The sequence below is a fragment of the Procambarus clarkii genome, chromosome 55, assembly GCF_040958095.1.
Source record: "Procambarus clarkii isolate CNS0578487 chromosome 55, FALCON_Pclarkii_2.0, whole genome shotgun sequence".
Taxonomy (NCBI): domain Eukaryota; kingdom Metazoa; phylum Arthropoda; class Malacostraca; order Decapoda; family Cambaridae; genus Procambarus; species Procambarus clarkii.
This window is the reverse complement of record NC_091204.1, coordinates 22,901,703-22,917,025: the sequence shown is the minus strand read 5'-3', so window position 1 is coordinate 22,917,025 and position 15,323 is coordinate 22,901,703. Positions and strand designations below refer to the sequence as shown.

General features: G+C 46.3%; 1 protein-coding gene across 4 annotated transcripts in view; it reads left to right on the top strand.

The window, feature by feature from the left end:
* The window catches only part of LOC123755764 (von Willebrand factor A domain-containing protein 5A-like), a 273,896-nt gene that overhangs the window by 143,665 nt on the left and 114,908 nt on the right, over nt 1-15,323 (top strand). For all 4 annotated transcript variants that reach the window (XM_069305549.1, XM_045738530.2, XM_069305547.1 and 1 more), the window contains 4 exons: nt 2,010-2,136; nt 2,903-3,047; nt 9,621-9,815; nt 10,125-10,289. In XM_069305549.1, coding sequence (XP_069161650.1) covers nt 2,010-2,136; nt 2,903-3,047; nt 9,621-9,815; nt 10,125-10,289 — 632 coding nt within the window. The remainder of the gene's footprint in view (nt 1-2,009; nt 2,137-2,902; nt 3,048-9,620; nt 9,816-10,124; nt 10,290-15,323) is intronic.

The window sequence follows — 15,323 nt, the reverse complement described above, 5'->3', positions numbered from 1 at the left end:
CTCGGCCCTCTGGTGCATGCTGGCCCCGGCCCTCTGGTGCGTGCTGGCCCCGGCTCTCTGGTACATGCTGGCCCCGGCTCTCTGGTGCATGCTGGCCCAGGCCCTTCTGGTACATGCTGGCCCCGGCCCTCTGGTGTGTGCTGGCCCCAGCCCTCTGGTGCGTGCTGTCCCCGGCCCTCTGGTGTGTGCTGGCCCCAGCCGTCTGGTGCGTGCTGGCCCCGGCCCTTCTGGTACATGCTGGCCCCGGCCCTTCTGGTACATGCTGGCCCCGGCTCTCTGGTACATGCTGGCCCCGGCTCTCTGGTGCATGCTGGCCCAGGCCCTCTGATGCGTGCTGGCCTGGCCCAAGAACTCTTGTACATGTTGGCCCCGGCCCTCTGGTACATGCTGGCCCCGGCCCTCTGGTGCATGCTGACCCCAGTCCTCTAGTGCATGCTGGCCCCGGCCCTCGGGTGCGTGCTGGCCCCGGCCGTCTGTTGCATGCTCGCCCTGGCCCTGTTGTGAGTACTGGCCCGGGCACTTTGGTACTTCCTGGCCCTCTGGAGCATACTGGCCCCAGCCCTCTCGTGCGTGCTGGGCCCAGCCCTTTGGTGCATACTGGCCCCGGCCCTCTGGTACATGCTGGCTCCGGCCCTCTGGTGCGTGCTGGCTCTGGGCCTCTGGTGCGTGCTGGCCCTGGCCCTCTGGTGCGTGCTGGCCCTGGCCCTCTGGGGTGTGCTGTCTCCGGCCCTCTGGTACATGCTGGCCTTAGCCTTCAGGTGCATGCTGACCCCGGGCCTCTGGTGCGTGCTGGCCCCGGCCTTTTGGTACATGCTGGCCCCGGCCTTTTGGTACATGCTGACCCCAGCCCTGTGGTACATGCTGGCTCCGGCCTCTGGTGCGTGCTGGCCCTGGCCCTCTGGGGTGTGCTGATCCCAGCCCTCTGATAAATGCTGGCCCCGGCCCTCTGATGCGTGCTGGCCCCGGTCTTCTGGTGCATGCTGGCCCCGGCCCTTTTGGTGCGTGCTGGCCCCGGCCCTCTGGTGCGTGCTGGCCCCGGCCCTTTTGGTGCGTGCTGGCCCCGGCCCTCTGGTGCGTGCTGGCCCCGGCCCTCTGGTGCGTGCTGGCCCCGGCCCTTTTGGTGCGTGCTGGCCCCGGCCCTCTGGTGCGTGCTGGCCCCGGCCCTCTGGTGCGTGTTAGTGAGGGTTGTGTGGTGACTGATGACACTTTTCCAGCATTGAGAGACATGTGGCAACTATCAAAAGGGGGTCGATTATGATTCTAATTTCTCGGTGAAGCATTATGTGAATTTGGTTGAAGTTGGACACATTGAGAAGCGATCTGATAGGAAAATTCGTCTGTTGTATGGAGGCCTTTGTTATGAAGGTACCGAAGGATTGGTGGACGAGTTGGACCCACTCTGTACATTGGGATTTGCCGAGCCAATGACACGTCTATTGATTACTTACGACCAAAACCATAGAGCCTGTGATAATTGATCTTTGCTTGGCCCTCAGGGCCGCAGGGGATAACAACACTACACACCAGGCATGACATGACGGATCTCATTGAACCTTTCAAAATACTGAACAATTTGGAGGGTGTTGATCCGGACAATGTCTTCAGAAGGTCAGATGTAACACCAACAAGGAACAACGGGTTCAAGCTCAACAAGCCACAATGTTGGACTGAGAACAGGAGATGCTTTTTCCACCCACAGGGTTATTAACCCATGGAACAGCCTACCCGCCGAAGTCGTAAATGTCAAAACACTTGAACTTTTAAGTTACAGCTGGAAAAGATCATCAAGGCAAATGAGGGGAAGGATATTCGACCAGCTGCCGGCTTCCTGTCTTAATCGAAGACTAGTATTAGTGGCTCTCAGGTAAAACTTATATCTAATTGTTTATAAACATAGGAATTAAGGAAACAGCAGAAGGTATATTGGCCCAGACTGTTAATTAAGGTAGGGTTAATAGATATTTCCACTATAACTTTATCTATTTAGTACGTGAGTCTGTCTATTGCAGTGAGCATGCAAGATGAGAACATGCAGAGTGCCCGAGCAACACTGGCGATCTTTCTCAAGAGTTTACCCATTGGCTGCTTCTTCAATATCATTAGCTTCGGCCAGTATTACGAACTACTCTTTCCCGAGTAAGTCTACCAGATGATACATACTCAGGCACTATATAATACATGATACATGTTCAGGCACTATATATAATACATGATACATATTCAGGCACTATATAATACATGATACATGTTCAGGCACTATATATAATACATGATACATATTCAGGTACTATATAATCACTCAACTCTTCCTTAATTTGAGGTTTTGCTAGCATGAGTCTCTTATATATCTATAAGGAGTTGTAAGATCTGAAATTCCTTCACTGGTCATGTAATTGGCATTGTTATACTGTAATTGGCAAGGTTATACTGTAATTGGCAAAGTTATACTGTAATTGGCAAGGTTATACTGTAATTGGCAAGGGTATACTGTAATTGTCAATACTATACTGTAATTGGCAATGCTATACTGTAATTGGCAATGCTATACTGTAATTGGCAAGGTTTTACTGTGATTGGCCATGCTATACTGTAATTGGCAATGCTATACTGTAATTGACAAGGTTATACTGTAATTGACAAGGTTATACTGTAATTGGCAATGTTATACTGTAATTGGCAAGGTTATACTGTAATAATTATAATCATATTAATTTATATATTTATAAGATATTCAATGGATCAATTAGAATAATTGTATAGTTTATTAACCCACTAATTACGTGTAGCATTTCATGATATAATTTTAATGAGCGAACTGAGTTTACGCTTGTGCGATAAGTTTACAACTGAAGAATACATTAATAAAAATCATCTTTTTTTCCAAATATTACTGTATTTTCAGAGGGAGTCGTGAATACAATGAAAATACATTAGCAACAGCCTGTATTCTGCAGCAGACAATGGACTCCGACATGGGAGGCACAGAGATACTTGGCCCCTTACACAGTGTGTACTGTACACCCCCGAAGTCTGGACACTCAAGACAAGTATGTATTACAAGTATCTTAATAGTATCTCTAAGTATACTGCAGGTATCTTAGTAGTATCTATGAGTGTATTCCAAGTATCTTACTAGTATCTCTTGAGTGTACTGCAGGTATCTTAGGAGTATCTCTAAGTGTACTGAAAGTATCTTAGTAGTATCATATTTAAATCATATCATATGTATCATATTTAAACTACCTCAGTTTGTTTTAGTGTAACTTTAGTATTCAACTATCGTGTACTTATAATAGTATAGTAAGCAAGCTTTTCATTTTATAGATTTCATAATTGCTTTTTGACTTTTTTGGTCATCTATTGTGTTTAATTATTCTAGTTCATTTTTTACATTCCTAGTTCCCATTAAGTTTTTTTTACTTAAAATTACCATTAAGTTTATATTACTTTAGAATTTTTATTCTACTTTTTTCTTTGTTTTCTATTTTGTAATTTGCCATTCTTGCCTTGTTTTCCTGCAAACAGCCTTTTTATGCAGACAAGTATAGACCCAGAACTAAACCTCTTATCCACTATCTATGACAATCATCACTTTAATGGTCAAAATTGCAGATATTTTACAGCACATGATGTAATCAATGTATTAACAGATAATCACAATATCTCTGTAATCAACTTGAATGTTAGATCCCTAGGTAAACACTTCGATGATGTTAGTGCCTTGATTGAAACTATTGACAACAAATTCTCTTTTATTATACTCACGGAAATGTAGTTGAAAGAGGATACTACTCAACTCTTTAACATGCCTAACTACTCGGCAATTCACAACTGTCGTCAAATTCAGAGAGGTGGTGGTACTGCTCTTTACTACCACCAAGAACTAACATGCTTAAAAATAATTACAACTAGAGACTGCTGTGGGGAGTATATCTTCGCCAGTTTCAGAGTCATGGGTGCCGAGTCTGTCCTGTCTGTGGGTGCAGTCTATAGAATTCCTAACACTGATGTGTCCGAATTCAATTCAAACCTTAGAAATCTAATACTAGATAACAGACTGAACAAAAACCATCTAATTATTGCAGGGGGACTTTAATATTGACCTCTGCGAGCCTGAACACCCTACTGCTGTTAGCTTCTTCAACTGTATGAATTCCTGCTTCCTCATACCCTTAATCACTAGACCAACTAGAATCACTGATAGTACTACTACGACTCTAGATCACATCTGGACCAACATAACCTCTCCGCTTACTTCAGGTATAATCACAGATAGCACTACAGACCATTACCCTACATTTCTCTTAACTAACATTAACAAATCACCTCTTGAGTCAAAGGAGTTAAGCTTTAGGCTGCACAATGAAACTGCTATTAACAATTTTATAACTGCCGCTGATAATGTCAACTGGGAGTCCGAGTTAGGTAACACAGGGGACATCAACCTAGCAGTGCAATCTTTTCTTCAAAGAACTCTTAGCCTTTATAACACCCACTGTCCTATGTTTACAAAACAAGTCACAAACAAAAGGCTTAACAATCCTTGGCTTACAAAGGGAATACTTAAATCCATTAATAAAAAACATGACCTTGAGAAGAAGTATAGGTTAGGAACCGTCTCCAAAGAATTCTCAAAGAATTACTCATCATTGCTATCTAAAATAATTTGACGAGCCAAAACTAAATACTATGAAGATAAATTTACCCAAATAAAGAGCAACATTAAAAAAACTTGGAGCACAATTTCACAAATATTGGGATCAAAGAAGATTTTAAATAACAAACTAACACTCCTGTCCAATAACGTTGGTCAGCTTTCAGCCTCTGATTCTGCTATTGAGTTCAATAGGTTCTTCTCTTCCATTGGGTCATCCCTTGCAAATGATATTCCATCTTCCAGTACTGATGTTAAGGACTATCTTACAGGTAACTATCCACAGTCTTTGTACCTAAAGCCTACTAATTCCACTGATGTCAATGAAATAATCCTTTCCCTTAAAACCAAGTCTAGTGCCCTCGAGGAGATACCAACTTTAATTTACAAAAAAGCCTCCAGATCTTTAGCCCCTGCTATTGCATTGCTCTTCAACAAGTCACTGGAACTCCAAACCTTTCCAGACATTCTAAAAAAAAGCAAGAGTAACCCCTGTCCACAAATGTGGTGATCTCACAGATGTTAACAACTACAGACCTATATCAATCCTGCCTAACTTGTCTAAAATATTTGAAAAACTAATCTACAAGCAGCTTTACTCTTTTCTAGCCAAACACAATATACTTAGCTCTTGTCAATATGGCTTCAGACCCAAAAAAAGCACTAACGATGCACTTATTAGTATGATTAATTTGATTCACGCAGCTCTTGATAAAAAGGAGTTCCCTGTTGGGTTATTTGTGGACCTTCGTAAGGCTTTTGACACTGTCAACCACCAAAACCTTCTTCTTAAATTACATCATTATGGAGTCAGAGGACACTCCCTGCAATACCTCAAATCTTACCTTACTGACAGGCTCCAGTATGTTTCTGTGAATAATACAATTTCTCCCACCCTACCCATCAACATTGGTGTTCCTCAGGGCAGCATACTTGGCCCTCTCCTCTTACTCATCTACATTAATGGCCTTCCAAATGCCTCCCAACACCTCAAAGCAATTCTATTTGCTGACGACACAACCTTCATTTACTCTAGTCCTGACCCCCTTGCTCTAAATGCCACAGTAAATACTGAGCTAAAGAAAGTCCATCTTTGGCTAACTGCTAACAAACTCACCCTTAACATTGACAAAACGTTCTATATTCTGTTTAGCAATAAATCCTCTAATCAAATAAATCTCAAAATAAACACTACCCAAATTTGTAACAAATTAGATGGCCAATTCATTGGCGTTCTCATCGACCACAAGCTGAATTTCCAGGGACACATTCTAATATATCAAAAAAAGTTTCAAAAACTGTTGGCATTCTTTCTAAGATCAGATATTATGTACCCCGCCCTGCCCTGGTGACTCTCTATTACTCCCTCATCTATCCATATCTCAACTATGTTATTTGTGCTTGGGGAACTACTACCCAAAATCATTTACGTCCTCTAATTACTCAACACAAAGCTGCTATTAGGACAATATCCAACTCTAGCCCCAGACATCACTCGGTACCCCTACTCAAATCTCTGAATATGTTAGATATTAAGTCACTGCACATTCTCTCATGTGTATTATACATATATAAAACGCTGAACTGTAATGCCAATCCTGACCTCAAATGATTCATTGAAGGTTGTAACAGAACCCATGAGCACCATACCAGAAATAAATACAGTTTTGATATTTCTAGAGTACGACTTAATCAAACTAGAAATGCTCTTCAAATCAAGGGACCCAGAATGTGGAATGACCTTCTCAACCATGTTAAAGACTGTACCTCTCTCAACCTGTACCTCAACAACCACTACTGTACCTCTTAGTAGTTTAAGATAAAAACGAAGCACTACCTAATAAATTCCCTGTAACCTACCTTACCCCTCTGTTGTCAACCCATGTCTGTTTTTTTTCAAAACAACGCTGTTTGAATGTAATTGTCTGTAATAATTTGTAATTGTATTTGTGCTGCTTTTTCAGCCATGTTCCCCCCTCTTTTACCTCTATTTTTATTTGTTCTCAACACATTATATTCTTTATACCCATTAGTATTAAGCTTTAGTCATTAATGTTTTTCCTGCCCGAAACGCTTTACGTAATAGTGGCTTTAGGCATTGTATGTACTAGCCCTAACTATTAATCCAACAAACTTTGTAAAATCTCTTGTATGTATGTACCTTACCTAAATAAACATTTATTTATTATCTATGAGAGTATTACGAGTATCTTAGTAGTATCTATAAGTGTATTATAAATATCTTAGTAGTATCTCTAAGTGTACTGCAAGTATCTTAGTTGTATCTATAGGTGTACTGCAGGTATCTTAATAATATCTACAAGTATATTACACGTATGTTAGTAGTATCTATAAGTGTACTGCAAGTATCTTAGTAGTATCTATAAGTGTACTGCAAGTATCTTAGTAGTATCTATAAGTGCACTGTAAGTATCTCAGTAGTATCTATAAGTGTATTGCAAGTATCCTAGTAGTATCTATAAGTGTACTGCAAGTATCTTAGTAGTATCTATAAGTGTACTGCAAGTGTCTTAGATGTATCTTTAAGTGTACTGCAAGTGTCTTAGATGTATCTTTAAGTGTACTGCAAGTGTCTTAGATGTATCTATAAGTGTACTGCAAGAATCTTAGACGTATCTATACATGTACTGCAAGTATACATATAAGTATACTCCCTTTAAGAACGAATGAGTGATTTTTGCCCCGAATTTCCCACATAAGAAATCTTTAAGAATGAATGAGTAATTTTACAAAAAACGAAAACTCACTGCTAAGATGTCTATTTTTTGGCGCCTTCAACCCCACTACTGGGTTATATATAGTCCTGCTGGTGGATGTTCAACACTACTACTGGCGTATATATAGTCCTGCTGGTGGATGTTCAACACTACTACTGGCTTATATATAGTCCTGTTGGTGGATGTTCAACACTACTACTGGCTTATATATAGTCCTGCTGGTGGATGTTCAACACTACTACTGGGTTATATATAGTCCTGCTGGTGGATGTTCAACACTGCTACTGGCTTATATATAGTCCTGCTGGTGGATGTTCAACACTACTACTGGGTTATATATAGTCCTGCTGGTGGATGTTCAACACTACTACTGGCTTATATATAGTCCTGCTGGTGGATGTTCAACACTATTACTGGGTTATATATAGTCCTGCTGGTGGATGTTCAACACTACTACTGGCTTATATATAGTCCTGCTGGTGGATGTTCAACACTACTACTGGGTTATATATAGTCCTGCTGGTGGATGTTCAACACTACTACTGGCTTATATATAGTCCTGCTGGTGGATGTTCAACACTACTACTGGCTTATATATAGTCCTGCTGGTGGATGTTCAACACTACTACTGGCTTATATATAGTCCTGCTGGTGGATGTTTAACACTACTACTGGCTTATATATAGTCCTGCTGGTGGATGTTCAACACTACTACTGGGTTATATATAGTCCTGCTGGTGGATAATCAACACTACTACTGGGTTATATATAGTCCTGCTGGTAGCATAAGGAAGCAGACTACTCCTGGTGCTCTTGGGTTCTACGCTTCACCTCCTTCACTCCCTGTTCTCCTACTACGATGCGTGACGGTTATCGTGTGAGAAATAGTTTAGTTACCCCTTATTGTCTTTCGTGTAAAGTAAACATATTAAGTTAATTTCTCGTGTTTTTGTCGAGTATTATATCAGAAAGTATTTTGTTGTAATGATTGAAGTTATAGTAAAGTGTTTAATTGTTTCTGTTTAGTGTTTAATCCTGCAACTTTAACACCACAAAGGGAAAGCAGCATTTATTTACTTTGTTTTACTTTTGTTTTGTTTAATGTGCCTAAGAGCAAATTTTTGCTCGCATGTATTAGCTGCGCTATCAAAAAACACGTCACAATCTATAATCGTACTACAAATATCTAAAATTATCTATAATTGTACTACAAGTATCTTGGTGGTATCTACACGTCGTATCTCTGTAGTATCTACAAATAAAAATTACAAGTTGGCACTGACGAAGGGATAATGAGGAAACACCATCAATATATAATCCTCACGAATCAGCTCATCACTATACTGTTCCGCAATAACTGGTTTCAAGTTACAGTCGTTGGTATGGTGATGTAGTTCCACATAGAACTACAATAGGCTATATAGCCGCAATAGGCTGCTGCATAGGTTGCTGCAGTTGAGTCAAGATCATCTATGGTTGCTATAAGGTGAGTCAAGTTCATCTACAGTTGCTGCAGGTGAGTCATGATCACCTACGGCTGCTGCAGGTGAGTCAAGATCACCTACGGCTGCTGCAGGTGAGTCAAGATCACCTACAGTTGCTGCAGGTGAGTCAAGATCAGCTACAGTTGCTGCAGGTGAGTCAAGATCACCTACAGTTGCTGCAGGTGAGTCAAGATCACCTACAGTTGCTGCAGGTGAGTCATGATCACCTACAGTTGCTGCAGGTGAGTCAAGATGACCTACAGTTGCTGCAGGTGAGTCATGATCACCTACAGTTGCTGCAGGTGAGTCAAGATCACCTACAGTTGCTGCAAGTGAGTCAAGATCACCTACGGCTGCTGCAGGTGAGTCAAGATCACCTACAGTTGCTGCAGGTGAGTCAAGATCACCTACAGTTGCTGCAGGGGAGTCAAGATCACCTACAGCTGCTGCAGGTGAGCCAAGATCACCTACGGCTGCTGCAGGTGAGTCAAGATCACCTACGGCTGCTGCAGGTGAGTCAAGATCACCTACGGCTGCTGCAGGTGAGTCAAGATCACCTATGGCTGCTACAGGTGAGTCAAGATCACCTACAGTTGCTAGAGGTGAGTTGGAATCCCGTTCACGACGGCAATGATTTTACGCTTTTCCTATCCCCTTGATGCACCTGTTCACCTAGCAGTAAGTTGGTTCCCCAGGCGTTAATTTCAACTTGTTGTAGGAATTAACTTCAAATTTTAATTTCAGATCCTTCTGATCTCTGACGGAGGCGTGTGGAATGTTGAGGAGGTGGTGCAGCTAGTGCGGCGCCACGCTCACCATACCCGGGTGTTTGCTGTGGGCATCGGGCACGGCGCCTCTACTGCTCTCATACAAGGGGTGGCCCGGGCCGGCGGAGGCCGCTCAGAGATGGTTCTCCAGCAGGATATGCTTCAGGATAAGGCAAGGTTTTATAAGCCTTCGTCACACATACATAGCTTGAAAATAGTTGCAAGTTGTCAAAGATAATGTTTAATGTTTTCCTTCAAACGCAAGAGGTCACCAACAGTTACTGTGGCTGGTGGTCACCAACAGTTTCTGTGACTGGTGGTGGTCACCAAGAGTTACTGTGACTGGTGGTCACCAACAGTTACTGTGACTGGTGGTGGTCACCAAGAGTTACTGTGACTGGTGGTCACCAACAGTTACTGTGACTGGTGGTCACCAACAGTTACTGTGACTGGTGGTGGTCACCAACAGTTACTATGACAGGTGATGGGGCTGGTGAGCTCGATGGTGCAGGAGACTGTGAGGGACGTGACTGTGTCTTGGGAGCTGGAGCCCAACACTTGTGTCAGGCTGGTGCCCAAGGTCCCGCCTGTCATCTTTGGTGGGCAACATCTCACCCTTTATGCCCGGGTGCCCTCTGCCACCACTGTAAGTATGCCCTCTGCCACCACTGTATGCCCGGGTGCCCTCTGCTACCACTGTAAGTATGCCTTCTGCCACCACTGTATGCCCGGGTGCCCTCTGCTACCACTGTAAGTATGCTCTCTGCCACCACTGTATGCCCGGGTGCCCTCTGCTACCACTGTAAGTATGCCTTCTGCCACCACTGTATGTATGCCCAGGTGCCCTCTGCTACCACTGTAATTATACCCTCTGACACCACTGTATGCCCGGGTGCCCCCTGCTACCACTGAAAGTATGCCCTCTGCCACCACTGTATGTATGCCCTGGTGTCCTCTGCTACCACTGTAAGTATGCCCTCTGCCACCACTGTATGTATGCCCGGGTGCCCCCTGCTACCACTGTAAGTATGCCCTCTGTCACCACTGTATGTATGCCCGGGTGCCCTCTGCTACCAATGTATGTATGCCCTGGTGCCCTCTGCTGCCAATGTATGTATGCCTTCTGCCACCACTGTATGTATGCCCGGGTGCCCTCTGCTACCAATGTATGTATGCCCTGGTGCCCTCTGCTGCCAATGTACGTATGCCTTCTGCCACCACTGTATGTATGCCCGGGTGCCCTCTGCTACCAATGTATGTATGCCCTGGTACCCTCTGCTGCCAATGTATGTATGCCTTCTGCCACCACTGTATGTATGCCCGGGTGCCCTCTGCTACCAATGTATGTATGCCCTGGTGCCCTCTGCTGCCAATGTATGTATGCCTTCTGCCACCACTGTATGTATGCCCGGGTGCCCTCTGCTTCCACTGTAAGTATGCCCTCTGCCACCACTGTATGCCCGGGTGCTCTCTGCTACCACTGTAAGTATGCTCTCTGCCACCACTGTATATATGCCCGGGTGCCCTCTGCTACCACTGTAAGTATGCCTTCTGCCACCACTGTATGTATGCCCGGGTGCCCTCTGCTACCACTGTAAGTATGCCCTCTGCCACCACTGTATGCCCGGGTGCCCTCTGCTACCACTGTAAGTATGCCCTCTGCCAACACTGTATGCCCGGGTGTCCTCTGCTACCACTGTAAGTATGCCTTCTGCCACCACTGTATGCCCGGGTGCCCTCTGCTACCACTGTAAGTATGCCTTCTGCCACCACTGTATGCCCGGGTGTCCTCTGCTACCACTGTAAGTATGCCCTCTGCCACCACTGTATGTATGCCCGTGTGCCCTCTGCTACCACTGTAAGTATGCCCTCTGCCACCACTGTATGTATGCCCTGGTGTCCTCTGCTACCACTGTAAGTATGCCCTCTGCCACCACTGTATGTTTGCCCGGGTGCCCTCTGCTACCACTGTAAGTATGCCCTCTGCCACCACTGTATGTATGCCCGGGTGCCCTCTGCTACCACTGTAAGTGTGCCCTCTGCCACCACTGTATGTATGCCCGGGTGCCCTCTGCTACCACTGTAAATATGCCTTCTGCCACCACTGTATGTATGCCCGGGTGCCCTCTGCTACCAATGTATGTATGCCCTGGTGCCCTCTGCTGCCAATGTATGTATGCCTTCTGCCACCACTGTATGTATGCCCGGGTGCCCTCTGCTACCACGGTAAGTATGCCTTCTGCCACCACTGTATGTATGCCCGGGTGCCCTCTGCTTCCACGGTAAGTATGCCTTCTGCCACCACTGTATGTATGCCCGGGTGCCCTCTGCTTCCACGGTAAGTATGCCTTCTGCCACCACTGTATGTATGCCCGGGTGCCCTCTGCTACCACTGTAAGTATGCCCTCTGCCACCACTGTATGTATGCCCGGGTGCCCTCTGCTTCCACGGTAAGTATGCCCTCTGCCACTACTGTATGTATGCCCGGGTGCCCTCTGCTACCACTGTAAGTTTGCCCTCTGCCACCACTGTATGTATGCCTGGGTGCCCTCTGCTACCACTGTTAGTATACCCTCTGCCACCACTGTATGTATGCCCGGGTGCCCTCTGCTACCACTGTATATATGCCCGGGTGCCCTCTGCTACCACTGTAAGTATGCCTTCTGCCACCACTGTATGTATGCCCGGGTGCCCTCTGCTACCACTGTAAGTATGCCCTCTGCCAACATTGTATGTATGCCCGGGTGCCCTCTGCTACCACTGTAAGTATGCCCTCTGCCACCACTGTATGCCCGGGTGCCCTCTGCTACCACTGTAAGTATGCCCTCTGCCACCACTATATGCCCGGGTGTCCTCTGCTACCACTGTAAGTATGCCTTCTGCCACCACTCTATGCCCGGGTGCCCTCTGCTACCACTGTAAGTATGCCTTCTGCCACCACTGTATGCCCTGGTGTCCTCTGCTACCACTGTAAGTATGCCCTCTGCCACCACTGTATGTTTGCCCGGGTGCCCTCTGCTACCACTGTAAGTATGCCCTCTGCCACCACTGTATGTATGCCCGGGTGCCCTCTGCTACCACTGTAAGTGTGCCCTCTGCCACCACTGTATGTATGCCCGGGTGCCCTCTGCTACCACTGTAAATATGCCTTCTGCCACCACTGTATGTATGCCCGGGTGCCCTCTGCTACCAATGTATGTATGCCCTGGTGCCCTCTGCTGCCAATGTATGTATGCCTTCTGCCACCACTGTATGTATGCCCGGGTGCCCTCTGCTACCACGGTAAGTATGCCTTCTGCCACCACTGTATGTATGCCCGGGTGCCCTCTGCTTCCACGGTAAGTATGCCTTCTGCCACCACTGTATGTATGCCCGGGTGCCCTCTGCTTCCACGGTAAGTATGCCTTCTGCCACCACTGTATGTATGCCCGGGTGCCCTCTGCTACCACTGTAAGTATGCCCTCTGCCACCACTGTATGTATGCCCGGGTGCTCTCTGCTTCCACGGTAAGTATGCCCTCTGCCACTGCTGTATGTATGCCCGGGTGCCCTCTGCTACCACTGTAAGTTTGCCCTCTGCCACCACTGTATGTATGCCCGGGTGCCCTCTGCTACCACTGTAAGTATGCCCTCTGCCACCACTGTATGTATGCCCTGGTGCCCTCTGCCACCACTGTAAGTGTGCCTTCTGCCACCACTGTATGTATGCCCGGGTGCCCTCTGCTACCAATGTATGTATGCCTGGGTGCCCTCTGCTACCACTGTTAGTATACCCTCTGCCACCACTGTATGTATGCCCGGGTGCCCTCTGCTACCACTGTAAGTATGCCTTCTGCCACCACTGTATGTATGCCTGGGTGCCCTCTGCTACCAATGTATGTATGCCCTCTGCCACCACTGTATGTATGCCCGGGTGCCCTCTGCTGCCACTGTATGTATGCCTTCTGCCACCACTGTATGTATGCCCGGGTGCCCTCTGCTACCACGGTAAGTATGCTCTCTGCCACCACTGTATGTATGCCCGGGTGCCCTCTGCTTCCACGGTAAGTATGCCTTCTGCCACCACTGTATGCATGCCCGGGTGCCCTCTGCTTCCACGGTAAGTGTGCCTTCTGCCACCACTGTATGTATGCCCGGGTGCCCTCTGCTACCACGGTAAGTATGCCCTCTGTCACCACTGTATGTATGCCCGGGTGCCCTCTGCTTCCACGGTAAGTATGCCTTCTGCCACCACTGTATGTATGCCCGGGTGCCCTCTGCTTCCACGGTAAGTATGCCTTCTGCCACCACTGTATGTATGCCCGGGTGCCCTCTGCTTCCACTGTAAGTATGCCTTCTGCCACCACTGTATGTATGCCCGGTTGCCCTCTGCTTCCACGGTAAGTATGCCTTCTGCCACCACTGTATGTATGCCCTGGTGTCCTCTGCTACCACTGTAAATATACCCTCTGCCACCACTGTATGTATGCCCGGGTGCCCTCTGCTACCACTGTAAGTATGCCCTCTGCTACCACTGTAAGTATGCCTTCTGCCACCACTGTATGTATGCCCGGGTGCCCTCTGCTACCAATGTATGTATGCCCTGGTGCCCTCTGCTGCCAATTTATGTATGCCTTCTGCCACCACTGTATGTATGCCCGGGTGCCCTCTGCTACCACTGTAAGTATGCCCTCTGCCACCACTGTATGTATGCCTTGGTGTCCTCTGCTACCACTGTAAGTATACCCTCTGCCACCACTTTATGTATGCCCGGGTGCCCTCTGCTACCACTGTAAGTATGCCCTCTGCCATTACTGTATGTATGCCCGGGTGCCCTCTGCTACCACTGTAAGTATGCCTTCTGCCACCACTGTATGTATGCCCGGGTGCCGTCTGCTACCAATGTATGTATGCCCAGGTGCCCTCTGCTGCCAATGTATGTATGCCTTCTGCCACCACTGTATGTATGCCCGGGTGCCCTCTGCTACCACGGTAAGTATGCCTTCTGCCACCACTGTATGTATGCCCGGGTGCCCTCTGCTACCACGGTAAGTATGCCTTCTGCCACCACTGTATGTATGCCCGGGTGCCCTCTGCTTCCACGGTAAGTATGCCCTGGTGGCCTCTGCTACCACTGTAAGTGTGCCCTCTGCCACCACTGTATGTATGCCCTGGTGGCCTCTGCCACCACTGTATGTATGCCCTGGTGGCCTCTGCCACCACTGTATGTATGCCCTGGTGGCCTCTGCTACCAATGAATGTATGCCCTAGTGCTCTCTGCTACCAATGTATGTATGCCTTGTATGGAATAATCCTAGCAGGTATTTATTTGTTTTTATTCTTTGTGAATATTTATTTCCATTTTTGTCAATTCAATATTTATGATTATGATTCTAAGTAGGCTGTATATATGATTTAGCCTGCCAGAATTTAACTGCACATAGTTGAAGGGATGTTTACAGCTTATACCACAATGGGTGGATATATAATAACTATAAACATTTAGCTTTTGCTAATATAAATTATACCCTATATGGTGGAAATTACACTACGGTATGATGAATTCTACAGTTATCTACTGTGTTAATAAATAGAAATTTGAGGCCTTAGCTGTATGGTTGCTAATGGCCTGATTAGTCTGTGAATGTTGCTTCCAACATCTGTTTGGGTGTGGCTACATGTAGTCTAGATGTAAAATGGTG